The sequence below is a fragment of the Perissodus microlepis genome, chromosome 2 (genome assembly GCF_051167445.1).
Source record: "Perissodus microlepis isolate ML-2025 ecotype Zambia chromosome 2, ASM5116744v1, whole genome shotgun sequence".
Taxonomy (NCBI): domain Eukaryota; kingdom Metazoa; phylum Chordata; class Actinopteri; order Cichliformes; family Cichlidae; genus Perissodus; species Perissodus microlepis.
Genome location: NC_140462.1, coordinates 3,159,810 through 3,174,153, shown reverse-complemented (window position 1 = coordinate 3,174,153; position 14,344 = coordinate 3,159,810). Strand labels below are relative to the sequence as shown.

The 14,344-nt window shown below is 40.5% G+C and overlaps 1 protein-coding gene across 1 annotated transcript; it reads right to left on the bottom strand.

Annotated features, from left to right (window-relative positions):
* Window positions 1–464: 464 nt before the first annotated feature.
* guf1 (GTP binding elongation factor GUF1) lies at window positions 465–13,832 on the bottom strand. The gene is made up of 17 exons (XM_084940377.1): window positions 13,273–13,832; window positions 12,855–12,966; window positions 11,946–12,094; window positions 10,938–11,018; window positions 10,784–10,861; window positions 10,614–10,697; window positions 10,471–10,535; window positions 10,176–10,379; window positions 8,258–8,397; window positions 7,912–8,035; window positions 5,741–5,873; window positions 4,227–4,370; window positions 3,724–3,857; window positions 3,351–3,452; window positions 929–1,048; window positions 793–829; window positions 465–700 (listed from the first exon to the last, which is right to left on the bottom strand). Exons 1-17 carry the CDS (start codon window positions 13,456–13,458, stop codon window positions 566–568), a joined length of 2,028 nt encoding a protein of 675 aa, XP_084796503.1. The 5' UTR covers window positions 13,459–13,832; the 3' UTR covers window positions 465–565.
* Window positions 13,833–14,344: the final 512 nt, after the last annotated feature.

Below are 14,344 nucleotides of genomic sequence, written 5' to 3'. Positions count from 1 at the left end.
TAAGTAATTAATTACTTTTGAAAATAAGTAATCAGTAAAGTAACGGGATTACTTTTTTGGGGAAGTAATCAGTAATTAGTTACTGATTACTTTTTTCAAGTAACTTGACCAACACTGGTCATGGCGACCGTGTCCTGCTGAACTGCTTGGCCTCCTCATTGCGGCTCCTATTATATTTCTATATAATTCTATAATTTGATCAGGGCGCATACTGGACAATATAGCAGGTAGATGTGAGCTTCTCTTGTTTTACTTCCTGTTGAACCAGTGTGGGGGTTTTGCATTTCAAACATCTAGTCATTCTCCTGATTGGTTTCAGACTGCATTTATGTAAATGTTACAAGTATAACTATAAGTTATAACTATAATGGTCATGAACATGAAGGTGTAATGATGAAAGAATGGTTTGTAATGCTGGTGTTGTCTGAGAGAAAAGAGCCAATAACTTGTGACACATGTACAAATAAGGATTTTCACTCCAGTTTGCAGCACTTTATTCAAAGAAAACGTGACAGAGCCTTTCAATAACAAAAACCTGCTCCATGTTGTTTTATAGTCTCACAGTCTATTTTTCTTTCCTCTTCAGAACACTAATAAAAGCATCTTTGGGAACTTCCACATTGCCGATACGCCTCATCTTCTTTTTACCTTCTGCCTGTTTCTTCAGTAGCTTCATTTTCCGTGTAATGTCACCTCCATACTATCGAGACAAAAAAAAAAAAAAGATTTCAAAGCATCAGTGGTATTTTTGGACTTTTCTAAGAAGAAAGAAAAAAAACAAACTTTACTTACACATTTTGCGAGAACATTTTTTCTATACGCCTTTATTCTGGAAGAGACACGTGTGGTCATAACCACATATTAAATACAGTACTTTACATCTGATTTCAACACATCATTTTAACAAAATCTTAGCTCTTGTACTTACGTTTCTCTTGCAATGACCTTACTTCCAATAGCTGCCTGTATGGCAATCTCAAACATCTGCCTTGGGATGGAGTCCTTTAGTCGCTCACACATGGCTTTCCCTGTACTGTACGCACGCTCCCTGTAATGAAAACACACTTATCAGAACAAATCATAAAACTGTTAAAGTACCGATGGGTGCCCATATATCAGCTTCACCCTGACAGGTAAAGCTGATGAAAAAGCAAATGAGAGTGGAGCAGAAAGTCCACTACCCTCACCACGTCACCTTAAAATACAGTAGTGAATACTGACATGCCCGTGTGTCATTTACAATTAATCAATAAGCGTTCTGTTTGGGAGGTCAGCACAAAATCAAACCGTGGTTGAAGCCACAGGACTCACGGTACTTTGAAATTTAAACATTTGTCCTTAAAGCTAGAGCAGCATTATTGGTGGTACTGTCTCCTAAACACTGCAGAATGCAAAGCCGGATTTTCACCAAAGTCAGTTTGACACTTGAAGTTTCACCAAACACTATCCAGACCAATATAATATTTGGTGATTTAAAAATCCATTATGAAGCTGATATTTTTTTCTTTCACAAAACAAACTGATTTCCTGAACATTTGATATGTGTAGTTATTTATGAGTCCCTAATAAGATAATATGACAACGCAATTTAAAGTTTGGTTGTTTTTATGGCTTTAGAAACATGTTGCCCACAGGGAAGTTGCAGAGTGCCCTCTGGTGTACAAACTATGCAACACCAACAGTCCTAACATGAATGAAGGGTGTTTCTCCCATCCCCTCTTCACTTTTTAGCTTTGCTTTTATTGGTTGTTCTAAATGCAGATACCAATTTATCAGCAAACAGCTGATATCGTCTGGGCTCTAAGCTGTTTGAAGTAGGTCTAGGTGAAGTTTTCTGTTTCAGACACACCAGTGCTGGTGCAAGGAGAGACTTCTGAATGCTTTAGCTCACATTACAGAGACAGACATCAGCTGAGCGATTGAAAGGAAACAGTTAAAAGTCATAACATTTGTCTGATTTATTTTCTCACGCAATTATCTTATTTAGAATAATTATGTTGTGCAAACTTGTGCACAACATACTCCAAATAGCTTGCGTAGCTCTGTCCAAAGTTTTAAAATTATGCTTTATATTAGTATTATATAAAAATATAATGTCTTTGAAGGTTCTCAGTCATCCAGGTCATGGTAATCTAAGCAGCTTTAAAAGAAAAGCGACTGGAGTTTCTTGAAGACATTTCATCTATCAGCCAAAGTTTCAGGTGAACCCACTGTGACACCTTCCCACCCAAACCTTTTTGAGATCCCTTCCTAGATGCCTTAACGCCCACTCGCATAAGACACGTGATAGGGTGGGGCAAGGTCTCATAATGGGTTCACCCGTATAGTGATCCACATCAGTTTTCACACCCTGGCTCATGTGATTAGGCAGATGATCAATGGGTGAACGACCCTCTTAAGGACACTCCCAGCAGGGTTTAAAAATCTGGGACTCTCCACCAATTACCCTTAGAACTGAAGAAGGTCGGATGAGAGGTGAAACGCCTTCAAGAAACTTCAAGAAGTTCAGAAGCTCCTTAGATAGTAATAGTTATCGATAATATATATTTACTTGTTTATTTGTAAGATATGTTAAGCCCGTGTAAAAATGAAAAAGCTTTCAGTTTTCTCGCGATTGGATAAAATGAACTAGCTGTAATGGGTAAGCGAGCTCCATCCTGTCAAATGAAGCATGAACTTTGTTGCCCATCTCTTTGGGAGAAACTGGATCGTACATTTTCTATACATCTGTTTTCAAACTGTAAGGTATGTTAATGACTTCTCTACTTGAAAAGGCGTAGAGAACACGCCTCCAATAAAAGACATTCTGCTCTGTGATTGGTGCGTTGGCCTTAAAGAACAGACCGAAGCTTCGCTCGAGTCGGCTCAGCTCCAAGGCTTACTGTATAAATCGTCTGAGAGTAGCCATCATTGGCGAAGCGTAGCGCCCTTCAATTACCTACGTCTGTGCTGGCTCCTGTACCGGCTTTGCTAGTGAGTACATTACACATAGATCTTGCTGAGCGTCATCACTTTTCTTCTGTAAAGTTACTCCTTTGTCCTTGTCCAGTGTGTAAAGTCATGTTAACAGCAGCTGCCAAAAGGCCTTTTTTTCTTAAATGTTAACCATAGTGCTGAATACATTTCATGCTTCACAGGCAAAGAGTAATTACTATAGTAATGAAGGACTATATACTGTAACCTTGCCAGTAACAATAACAATGAAGGTAAGAATATGACCAAAAAAATTCATAACAAGGTGCTCTTAAGTAACATCAGAGTCACATGTCCTGGCCAAAAAAAGTAAATCACTCAGTGAAAATTAACACAAAAGTCTCAATTTTTACCTCAGAGCATTATCTGAAATGTACCTGTGTACAACTGTGGTCAGCTCTTCTACTGGGCGTCCATTCAGCAGAATATCCATCTTTATCAAATCAGCAGCCTGGTAACCTGCATTCTCATAATCAAAGCTGCGCAACATAAAAATACATAAGGTGCACAGGAGAGGCTACACCATTAGAGTGCATGGAAAAAGATTTTACACCAAAATTAAAATGAATTAATAACTTAATGTGTGAAACATTTTTTTAAACTTGTAACATTGGATACTTTCCATAATCTATACTTTCCTGAAAATTATCCCTTCTATAACTCTTAATACCTAAATACTGCAGATGAAACCTACAAAATCTATAAAAATCCTTTACACAGTGTATTTACATAACACTTTGATGGCTTTACCTGGCGTATCCAGATGAGAGTGATTTGAGGAGGTCATAGAAATCCACCACGATTTCATTTAAAGGGAACAGATATTTCATCATGACACGCTGGTCATCTATGTACACCATGTTCTTCTGGACCGCCCTGCGATTCTATAAGAACACAAAGCGTTAGTCTGACATGTTATTGATACACCAGCTATAACTTTATTGGTTATTTCTGAAACAGAGGAAGGCTGCATGGAGACAAAAACACCTGAAAATGTCAGTTTCATCGGAAAATAAGTTTTTCATAAACACAGATGGAAATTCGTTCTCCAGTTTACAGTATTATTGGTCCTCTTTGTCATCAGACCAGTTTTTAAAGAGTTAAAAAAAATTGTTCTCCCACAATTTAGATAAGATGTTTACAAAGTAGAGCGATAACGTTAAAATAGAAAAGTAAAATAACTTGTACAGGTTGAACTGCAGACGGAGGTTTTCTTCTATATTCCATCGGCATTTTTCGCATTTCCTTCTTACCAAACAAAGAGTCATAATCTTTCCAATGTAAACGTCTGGAGCGAGAATGGTCCCCAGGACCATGGGCTCCAAATACTCTGACACGACCGACCTGTCGGGGAACTGAGCGGGATTCACAATGGTTATCTCCTCACTGCCATGTTCCTGTAAGCAGAAGAAGGTTTATTTCTATTTTCTGAGAGTTTTAATAATTTGTCACAAAATAACAGAAAATCATTACAATATTTACTGACAGTGGGATAAGAAAGTTTCCCAGCATTACACGTTGTTTAGTCTTTGAACCAACAATCTGACACATTCTTAAAGTGAATGAGTGCACTGGGCAGCTAAACAACATCAAACGCCCTCAAAGACCACAGAAGACAACTAAAGTCAATGATCACAGAATTATTTTCTTAGTAAGAAACAACTTAACAGCATCTAACAAATTCAAGAACACTGAAGCAGATAGACATAACATTATCAGGTGACGCCTTCATGAATGGACATACAGAAGATTTACAACAAGGTTTAAACCTCTGGTTTCATTCAAAAACAACAAGGCCAGATTAGACTTTGGCAGAAAACATCTACAAGAGCAAAACAAACAAAAAGTGTGGAGATATAAAACCAAAACTAAATTGTAGCACTTTGTATAGAAAAGGAAAGAATATCTCATGATCGGAAACAATCAGCAGAGGCACACATGACTGCCAGTGGATCCATGTCACTAGTGTTTACTGATGATGTGACCTGATATGAAGTATCAGGATGAATTGTGAAGTTTACATGGCTGTACTCTCTGCTCAGGTTCAGCTAAATGCTGCAAAAACCAATTGTCCAGCCCTTCACAGAGCAAATGAATAACAACATATAGCAAAGAAATGGGATATTCTTCAATGGCCAAGTCAGTCACCTGATTTCAACCCAGTAGAGCTGCTCTTTAGTTAGTGAAGACTAAAATGAATGCAGAGAGACACAAACAATTAAAGGCCTAACAGAGGATCTCAAAGGAGGAAAGGATTTTCATCTGAGAAAAAAATCATTATATTTAAAATTATGTTAGTTTGTCCGGTTACTTTTGGGGCTCTGGAAATCAGAGACTATGCATGAATATGGCTGTGAATCCTAAAATGTTAATAAAATATCTTTGTTAAACCCCTTAAATAAAAGCTGAAAGTCTAAACTTTAATCACACTGTGAATGTTTGATTTAAAATGATGCAGAGAGGCGATATTACAAAAAAAATAATAAAACATTTAATGGTCCAACTATTTATAGAGCTGAGTGTACGATAAGTAACAGAGGGACTTCAGCATGCTTTGTTTTTTCCCGTTAGTGTTAGAACATTCTGCACCATTTCCCATCAGGTAGCTCCTACACTATATCATTTACAGGAAGCAAGCCAGTGACACCAGACAGCCTTCATCCATAATCAATTTCCAAGTCAGCTGAAACTTGCTTTTTGATGAAATCAGCGTGAGCCAAGCTCTGCAGCAAGGCTAGAAGATATACGAGCGAGGAATGGCTCTTACCTTGATGAGTTTGGCTGAGCAGAGCACAGCCTTGTAGGGCACGGTGGGCGCAGTCACGATAACAGAAGCATTGTATTCCTGCTCCAGCCTCTGATTGAACACCTCCATATGGAGGAGACCCAGGAAGCCAAGTCTGCAGGGGGACAGGAAGGTCCACAGGTGCACTCGAGCTTCATAATTGATATTCAGGCTTTTAATTAGAAAGAGGCCGTTTGGAAACAGTTCAACAGTAAGTAAGACTCATTGCTATCCCAGCACAGTGTTGTACATTTAGATTGTCTAAATCACGGCCACGAACAGAATCGAATGTACATCATCTGGACTGATAATGTGACCTGAGATAATAAACAGACTCGTACTTGGCTGAGTAATCTGGCAACATCCAGTATGTCCTAAGGAAAGTTATGTTTCCCCGATTAATCATTTGTTGTTAAAGTTTGTGAACAAACTCATGACAGAATATTAAACTGCATTCAGCTCATTCATTTTTTAACAATAAACACACAAAAGTCCAAAGTGACAAAGCAGAAAACAGCTTTTGTATTTTTTTTTCAGACTTCATTTAAAAACTTTGTCAACCAGAAAGCTGGGCATTAATGGGAAATGAGGATTTTACTGTTTGGGACGGTCATGCTAACTGCCACATTCTGCCACAGCAGATGGCCCCGCCCCTCCCTGAGCCTGGTTCTGCCGGAGGTTTCTTCCTGTTAAAATTGAGTTTTTCCTTCCCACTGTCGCCAAGTGCTTGCTCATAGGGGGTCTTCTCGTGTTGGGAGTTCTCTGCATTATTTTAGGGCCTCTACCTTACTTTTGACTTTGACTGTGATTTGATGTTATATAAATAAGATTGAATTAAACTGAACTGAACATGTTGTGTGGCTGAGCACACGTAATTCTAGATTCTTGTGCATTACAGATGGTCATTTAATACACATATACACCAAAAAACACAACTAAATAACTCCAATCCAGAAAAAAAAATAAAGTAAGCTGTCAAGCTATTAGCATCACAGTCTGTTTCATTGATGTATCCTGTGTCCCTCTTTTTCTCCTCATGCAGGCAAGATGGAGACCACTGAGGGCAAACCGTGCACAGCATTCTAGAGACAACTTTTTGACTAAGTACACAAACACAGTCTGTGTTTGTCCTCCATATCTAAGTATGGAGGAGTGTGGTATCTTTGAGTTGATAGTGCGTGGCAGACTGACAGACAGAACTCTGTCAAGACTCAGATCAGAGGAAGATAAACAAAAATGAGATGAAGCTGCCCACAGAGTGTGGCAGCCTCTGACCTTCTCAAAGAAAAATCTTGACACACCAACAGTCCTCGAATATCTGGCTGCCCGGCTAGTCTAAGTAATCTGAGACAAATCTCGGTTGTTGCTGATGGTCAGTTGCTAGCAGACATTCCAGTCTCTGGTTACCAAGGTGACCCTATAATGCATTTACCACCCTATCGTAAGTGAATCAGTAACAGTATCTTTCACTGTAACTGGCAGACACTTCAGTCGTTCGCCCTGAGAAAAGTTTAACTCTATCAAAGTCCTCTGGTTTAAAATTGATTACTCTGCCACACTCTCACACATCTCGGTGGCATGTGTTGAGGAGACCAGCCTCTGATTGTCGCCTCGTGTGCTCAGGAGGATCTCAGGCTGGGGCAAAGGTTTACATTTCAAGAAGATGATGACCCCACACAGACTGCCAAGAAAACATGAAAAACAGTCCTGGTGTGGCCCAGCTAGAGTCCGAGTCTGGACTTAAAGTTGATAGAGAGACCAAAGGCTGTGCACTGACCTAACTAACCAATCTGGTTAAGCTTAAATGACTCTGCCAAGAAAAATGGAAGATATTTCCAAAACTGCAGTGTGCCAAGCTTGTAGGGCTCATTCCAAAAAAGCCGTGACGCTGTCAGTGGTGCCTGATGCCAAAGGTGCTTTCACCCTGTACCAAGTGCCTGAACACTAACATAAATGTGAAAATTTGAATGTTTTCAATACTTTTACAGTAACCTCCTTAAAATCCTGTAAGTGGGAACTAAACATTTGTGTGTCCACACCTCAGTGTCTTAATTACCCAAACACTTTGTTTCCATTCACCCCTACATGACACCCAACAGCCCAATCCTTGGCTGGGTATCATTTTTATTCTAATTCAAAACATTCATGCCAACCTCCATCCTGCCCCCAGGGCCAGACTGCTGTCTCTTTGCACTGCGACACTCGAGTCATTCAGGGTCAGTCTTTCAATGGCGCTGCGGAGGCCAGTGTATTCTGACTGGTCCATTGGATACATGCCTGAGGGACGGGAAAAATAGAGAGTGTACATCAGCAGGAAACAAGACTCCTGCATCACAGTGGAAACACAAAGGAGTTTCATCTTTATCCAGTTCTTTCGAAGTACTCAGGACTAGGCTTCACATTATTACCATCTCACAGTGTTTATGTAGAAATGGTTACATTAGCTCAAGTTCTTAATCTTTTTTATTTTTTCATTGAAACAGAAAGGACACTTCTTACCAGCGAAGACCATGGCTTTGGCAGGTTTGAATCCTGGGAGAGCTTCGACTGGCTGCTCCTGCAGGTAGAGTGTGTCACCGATCTGAGCATCTTTCACATCCTTCATCCCTGCTATGATGTAACCCACCTGACCTGCAAATCTACAAAAAAGCCAACCTCAGAAAGCAACACTAATTTACAACCTTCAGTCTTTATTTTGCAAAAACCTCTGCACACCTGTAAATGAAACTGATTTTTTTTAACCTGTGGTTATTTTGGAAATGTTGGTCTGTATATTCAATAGTTCAAGTAACTGATAAAATAAAATAACAGTAATTATTGTCAAAGGTAGTCTCTGAGAAATCAGAGAAAGCATACAAAAAATAATGATAAGGTGTGATCAAAATGTTTGTCGACTCCCACCATAAAATAAAAAACAACCATTTACCCAGTTTAACCTTTTAAATTTGGTTGATATCCCACATAAGGTCATCTCATTGTAAAGTGCTGTGAGCATAACCTGTAGATAAAAGATGGACACAGCCTTTATGTCTTAACAGTAAAGCCAAGAAGTGCGTTTTGTGTAGTGCGGTGAATTTTGTGGTTTTAAAAAGAAGTCTACTTCCAAGCTCCAAGACTTCCAGTAAACACATTCATGATGGGTTTAGAGCAGCGGTCCCCAACCCCCGGGCCATGGACCGGTACTGGTCTCTTCCCGTGTTGTAGTTGTGTGTCTTATTTTGAAAGAAATATTTACGCGTTACCATAACTTTCAGTGTTGTTGGTGCATTTCAGGAGGACGATGCTAATAAAGTTACACAATTTATTATTATGTTTACAAAATACCACAGTTTTTGTCTTGGTCGGATCATTTTATTTTGTTGTATTTATCCGCGACACCTTAAAGGCCGGTCCATGAAAATATTCTCTGACATTAAACTGGTCTGTGGCGGAAAAAAGGTTGGGGACCGCTGGTTAAAGTATCAAATGTTACTGCCAAGTCATACTGAATACAACAGAATTGTCATTAATGTCCAGTAGGAGCATAAAGCAGAGTGTGCTTTACCATGCTGTTGACATGTCGTTGCCATACTGCTGTGCAGTGTCCCTCAGTTTCTGTAAGACCTGCCCATCGCTCAAAACATCAAAATGGCAACAGTGGAAATGCTCAGCTGAAGGTTTTACTAACCAATTAATGAGTAGGTCCATCTTTTATATACAGTCTATGGCATAAACATTCCAGGTACTCCTGCTGTATTTTGATTGTTCTTTGGAGGTTCTGTTCTGACCATGTCCATATGCACATCTGCTGTTTCCCCATGGGCTGCAAACTCACAGAGAGGGTAAACATCAACGTCAGTGTCAAACTGACTCCATCATCCTGCTGACAATTATCACTTTCAAAAGTGTGCACGTGAAAAATACTGAAGGCAGCACATTGAGTCAGGAATCAACCTAAAATGTTCTTTAAAGCTCACACTCTCAAGTATAACATCTTCACCTCCGTCCTCACCATCTTTCCTCACCTCCAGCACTACTCACTAGATTGGGCTCCTTAGAGCTTCGTCATTCTGAAACTGAGGATGACGGCTCACTGTTTTCTCACAGTGTACGAGTTGATTCAGCACACGTCAGCTGATCAAGTGAAAGCGGTCAGAACAGGATCAATCAGGAACTCTTAAAACAAACCTGAGCTACGTGATAAAAGACCACCTTTAAGGGGACAGCAGCCAAACTTAAATCAGGTAATCTGGTAAGTTTTCATCCCTTGCATTGGAAACTCTTTTTCATATAAATTTGCTGAAAGTAGTTTAGTTTTTATTTATGTAAAACGTTACGATCACTGACTGTAGCAGAGATCATGAGATGAATCCTAAAGTCAGTTTTAGTGGAAATGAAAAGAAATGGGAAAAATGAGTGGAGGATTAACAGAGCGTACAGCTTCTGCGTCGGGTGCTCATCTGGCCGGAGAAGGCCCAGCTCGTTGACCTCGTAGGCTTTTCCGAGATGTGCCGACACGATCTTGTCCCCTTTTTTGACCCGACCTCCAAACACGGCAATGTTGGCCACGACTCCTCTGTAGTGGTCAAAATTGGAGTCAAACACTAAGGCTTTAAACGGGTCTTCAGTGCTCGCTATGGGCCTGTGAAAAAGTAGTAACATTTTACATTTGTGTTTTTGTTTTATATCAAATATTTTTCAGATAAGGAGTAAAACCAGCAGAGCCTTCTTACGGTGGAATCCTGTTTACAACAGCTCGGAGCACCTTGTCAACATTTGTTCCAAGTTTAGCTGAAATCTGAAGAACACACAGAGACATTTCTCAGAAAAGTGACTCAAAGCAAAGAGAAGAGCAGCTTTTGCAGCAAGTGCTCACCCTGATGCATTCTTCGCGTGGAATATCAAACACCTTTTCAATCTGTGACTCCACCCGCTCTGGATCAGCATTTTTCAAATCAATCTGAAGGAGACGCACCAGAATCAAACATGCGTTCGACTATAACGATAGCGTGTAACAAACCCAAACAGTGGAAGGTCAGATCGTACCTTATTGATGACGGGAATGATTGTCAGCTGAGCTTCAAATGCCAGGTAGAAGTTAGCAACAGTTTGTGCCTGAATGCCCTTCACACGACAGCAAAACATTAAAATCTTCACACTTATGCAGCAAGCACATGACAAAGAAAGCATATTTTAGTACCTGATTGGCATCAACGATCAACAGGACACCCTGGCAAGCAGAAATCGAGCGAGACACTTCGTAGCTGAAGTCGACGTGACCCTGAGGAGAAGATTCACATGCACAGCTTGAGCAAAAACAACTTTACGAAAAAATGGCACGTTAGCCCGGGGATCACAAACTCATCTTTGGGCCACATACAGCTCATTTTGATTTTAATAAGTGCAGTTTCAACAGTATGTCTGTAACTATGTGGAAGTGCTCTTAAAGAGTTCAACATATCCTCTGCAGAAAGAATATATTTCACACATGCAAACTTTTGAGCTAACACAGATGGAGGAAGCCATGTTCTAAAATTACAGCAGTGCAAACTGTGTGTTCACATTGTTATGCGAATTTGCATGTATTCAGTTGGTGATGCAGAAAATCTATAAATGTTTTTATTCTTGGTCCCAATGCTGCAGAGGCTCTTTCACACAGATGGATTTGCAACAAATGAGCTCAGACTTGAACATTGATCAGTCTGTAAGCTATTTATCACCAAGAATACCTTTTCAATCAATAAGATAAATTTCACTTTGACCTGATGGCAAATGTCACATGGACTGCCAGGAAGCGCTAAAGTAAATATATTATACTAAATATTCTTTTTTCTCTCCACTAAGTGAAGTGGTGATTGGTTAATGACTTTTCTCAGCTTTACTCTCATCATACTTGCAGCAACAGTGTTTTATTTGAATGCTCATTATAGATCTGCTGCACCTGTTCCTCTGATAATGTCTCTGAGTGGAGAAGGGTGTAACTCTTTTGATTTTGTGGAAAAAGAGAGTGAAACGATGCATGCAACAGCTCTGTGAGCACACAGAGAGCGTGAAGCAGAAAGGCTGAGATAACAAAGAAAGCTGATAACTGCCACTGTGACGCCTGTCAGCTGTGACGGTGGTTTTAGGTTCGTCGGGCCAGTTAACGCAACAAAGCCCGGTTTTATTGAATTTGCTACTTAGTATACCAACGTACACCTCTCCTTACCGGGGTGTCAATGAGGTTCAGGAGGTACCGCTGCCCCTCGTGGTTGTAAAACAAAGACGCTGTCTGGGCCTTTACGGTTATCCCCCTCTCTCGCTCCACCTGCAGCTTGTCCAGCACCTGTTTGTTCTTCTCCGTCTTCGCTATAGCACCTGTTTGTCAGTCACACCATCAGTTAAAATGATATGATTTAGTTTCAACATATGCGACACCAAAAAATGTGAACTGCTGACGGGTGCTCCCTGACGTGTGTGAGAGGTGCTATCGGGCCTCCAGCAGCAGGAGAAGGGTGACCAGGGGTCGTACTTTAGATTGCTCATACCACATCGCTCATACACTGACATAATGTCCCAGGGAAGAATATGAACTTAAGTCACAGAGTACACGTGAGTCTCAAATGAAGTGTGTGGCTGAAAAAGGGTAGCAGTGATTTATGGGCTCATCCCCAGTGAACAGACTAGGCAGCAGCTGAAAACAGCTACAACACATTGACAATTATAGAAAGCCATCAAGTCACGCTCTCCTCAATCCTTAATCTAGTTATGCTGAAATGAAAACAAAGTCAAATACAACTGATTTGTCCTCACACATTAAATTCCAAGTTTCTCCTGTTTTTGGATGCGTTTATTTCTCAAATTTCAGACCGCCTCTTAGCATCAGAAACATGTGTCACACTGCATCACACAACCCTGCTCTTTGCCTCACATTTGTTTCTTTGTTACCCTTAACTAGAGGACACTGTGGAGTTTCACACGTGGAGCACTCTCGACAGGAGCAATATTACAAGTTTGTGTCATTAACTTCTACCTCCTGGACGTTTAAAAAAATAAAAATAAATTGTGATTAATTTGGATTTGCTAAAAAATGAAAAGGTGAAAAGCTCACAGTGTAGAGTGTGGAGAGCAAACATACCAGTCATTTCCAGCAGTCTGTCAGCCAAGGTGCTTTTCCCGTGATCAATATGGGCGATGATGCAGAAGTTCCTGATTCTGTCCACAGGGAATTTGGACAGGTCCACAGCATCCTTAAAAGCAAAACAGCAGAAGCGTGCACTGAACAGCTGTATTATAGTACTCCACCTAAAGCCATGCTGCACACTTGGTTCAGTAACTGCAGCTTATGGTTCTCTGGGGGCGACAAACAGAGAGCTACTGGCTAATGGAGGCATGGAGGCAACAACTTTATGACTGTGCAGCTTCTTGGCTGTACTCTCAGAGTCCTTTCCAAACTGTAACACCAGTGTACCTGCTTATTATTATTAATATTATCATTATCAATGTTTATTGTATCTAGTTCACACTGACAGTACCAGGTCCCTGCAGTTTATTACCTTGTCGGACTGGGTGCTTAGCCTCCTGGAGCTGCTGCATAGCACAGGCAGTGCTTTCATCCAGCGGTGTCTGAACACTGTGTAGGTCACATTAGAGTCTTGACTCTTCCTTCTGCACATTTTAAACTGCAGCACACGTCTAAACAGGGGCGTCCCACAGCACCGTTTCACCATAGAAAACGACATGTTTCGGTTCCGCTTGTAGCCTCACGCCATGAAGAAGACAGGGAGGAGAAATAATGATGATGTAATGTTCACACGATACAATTAAATATACGAATTATATATATAAACGAAACTTTAAAAGAAAGAGCACTGTAATCATAATAACCCCGGCGCATTTGCTTTCAGAGGGCTGACATTTTGGGTGACAGGTCAGCGGCAAGGACTTCTGGGAAATGTTGTTCGTTTATCAAGAGAGGCGCAACACAACAAGAGGAAGCCTTACAATAACTTCCGTTTTCGTTTAGTCCAGCACAGAAAGCAAAAACATCTCTTTAATTCAAATGTACACTCAGCAAAGGTTAGCGCACTTCCCTTCTAATCTGCCGAGATGACTCTAATGTCGATAAAGCTAGCTCGACTGCTGCTGTTCATGTGAAAGGATGTAAAAAAAAAAAAAAAAAAAGGCTAATACGACCTGGGGTCGTATTAGCCTAAGCCTAAGGCTAATGCTTTTCTAAATATTATACAGCAGTGTCCATAGTGATTAATGCCGCAATAATATTTTTACACTCACGTTTGAAACCTTCGAAAGCGTCCAGGGGTCAACTATCACCGCATAAAAATACCTTTGGAAATAACTGACAGGTGGAAGTCCCGCCCACTCAGGCTGTCAGATGAAGGATAAAAATGGATATCAGTTGCTATGACAACGAAACTGCCTCTCGCACAAGAATAGATTATGCCTCTCTTCTTTGTGCCAGCACAGATAATAAGCCTCTGCTAGTCCCCGCTTCTGCCTGTCATGCAATCATCTTTCCCCTTTTCAAAACGTGAGACTTTTAAACTGGGCGACGCGTTTGATTGAAAGCTGTTTTGCTTTCGATAATAAATGGCAGGCTTTTAAATG

Bases quoted from the DNA above. Each gene is read 5' to 3' on its own strand.
- guf1 (XM_084940377.1), bottom strand. From the start codon at position 13,458: ATGTCGTTTTCTATGGTGAAACGGTGCTGTGGGACGCCCCTGTTTAGA. The intron at 3,858-4,226 runs GTAAGAAGGAAA...GTGTTCTTATAG, and splicing joins AGATTATGACTCTTTGTTTG to AATCGCAGGGCGGTCCAGAA. The intron at 3,453-3,723 runs GTAAAGCCATCA...TATGTTGCGCAG, and splicing joins CTCTCATCTGGATACGCCAG to CTTTGATTATGAGAATGCAG.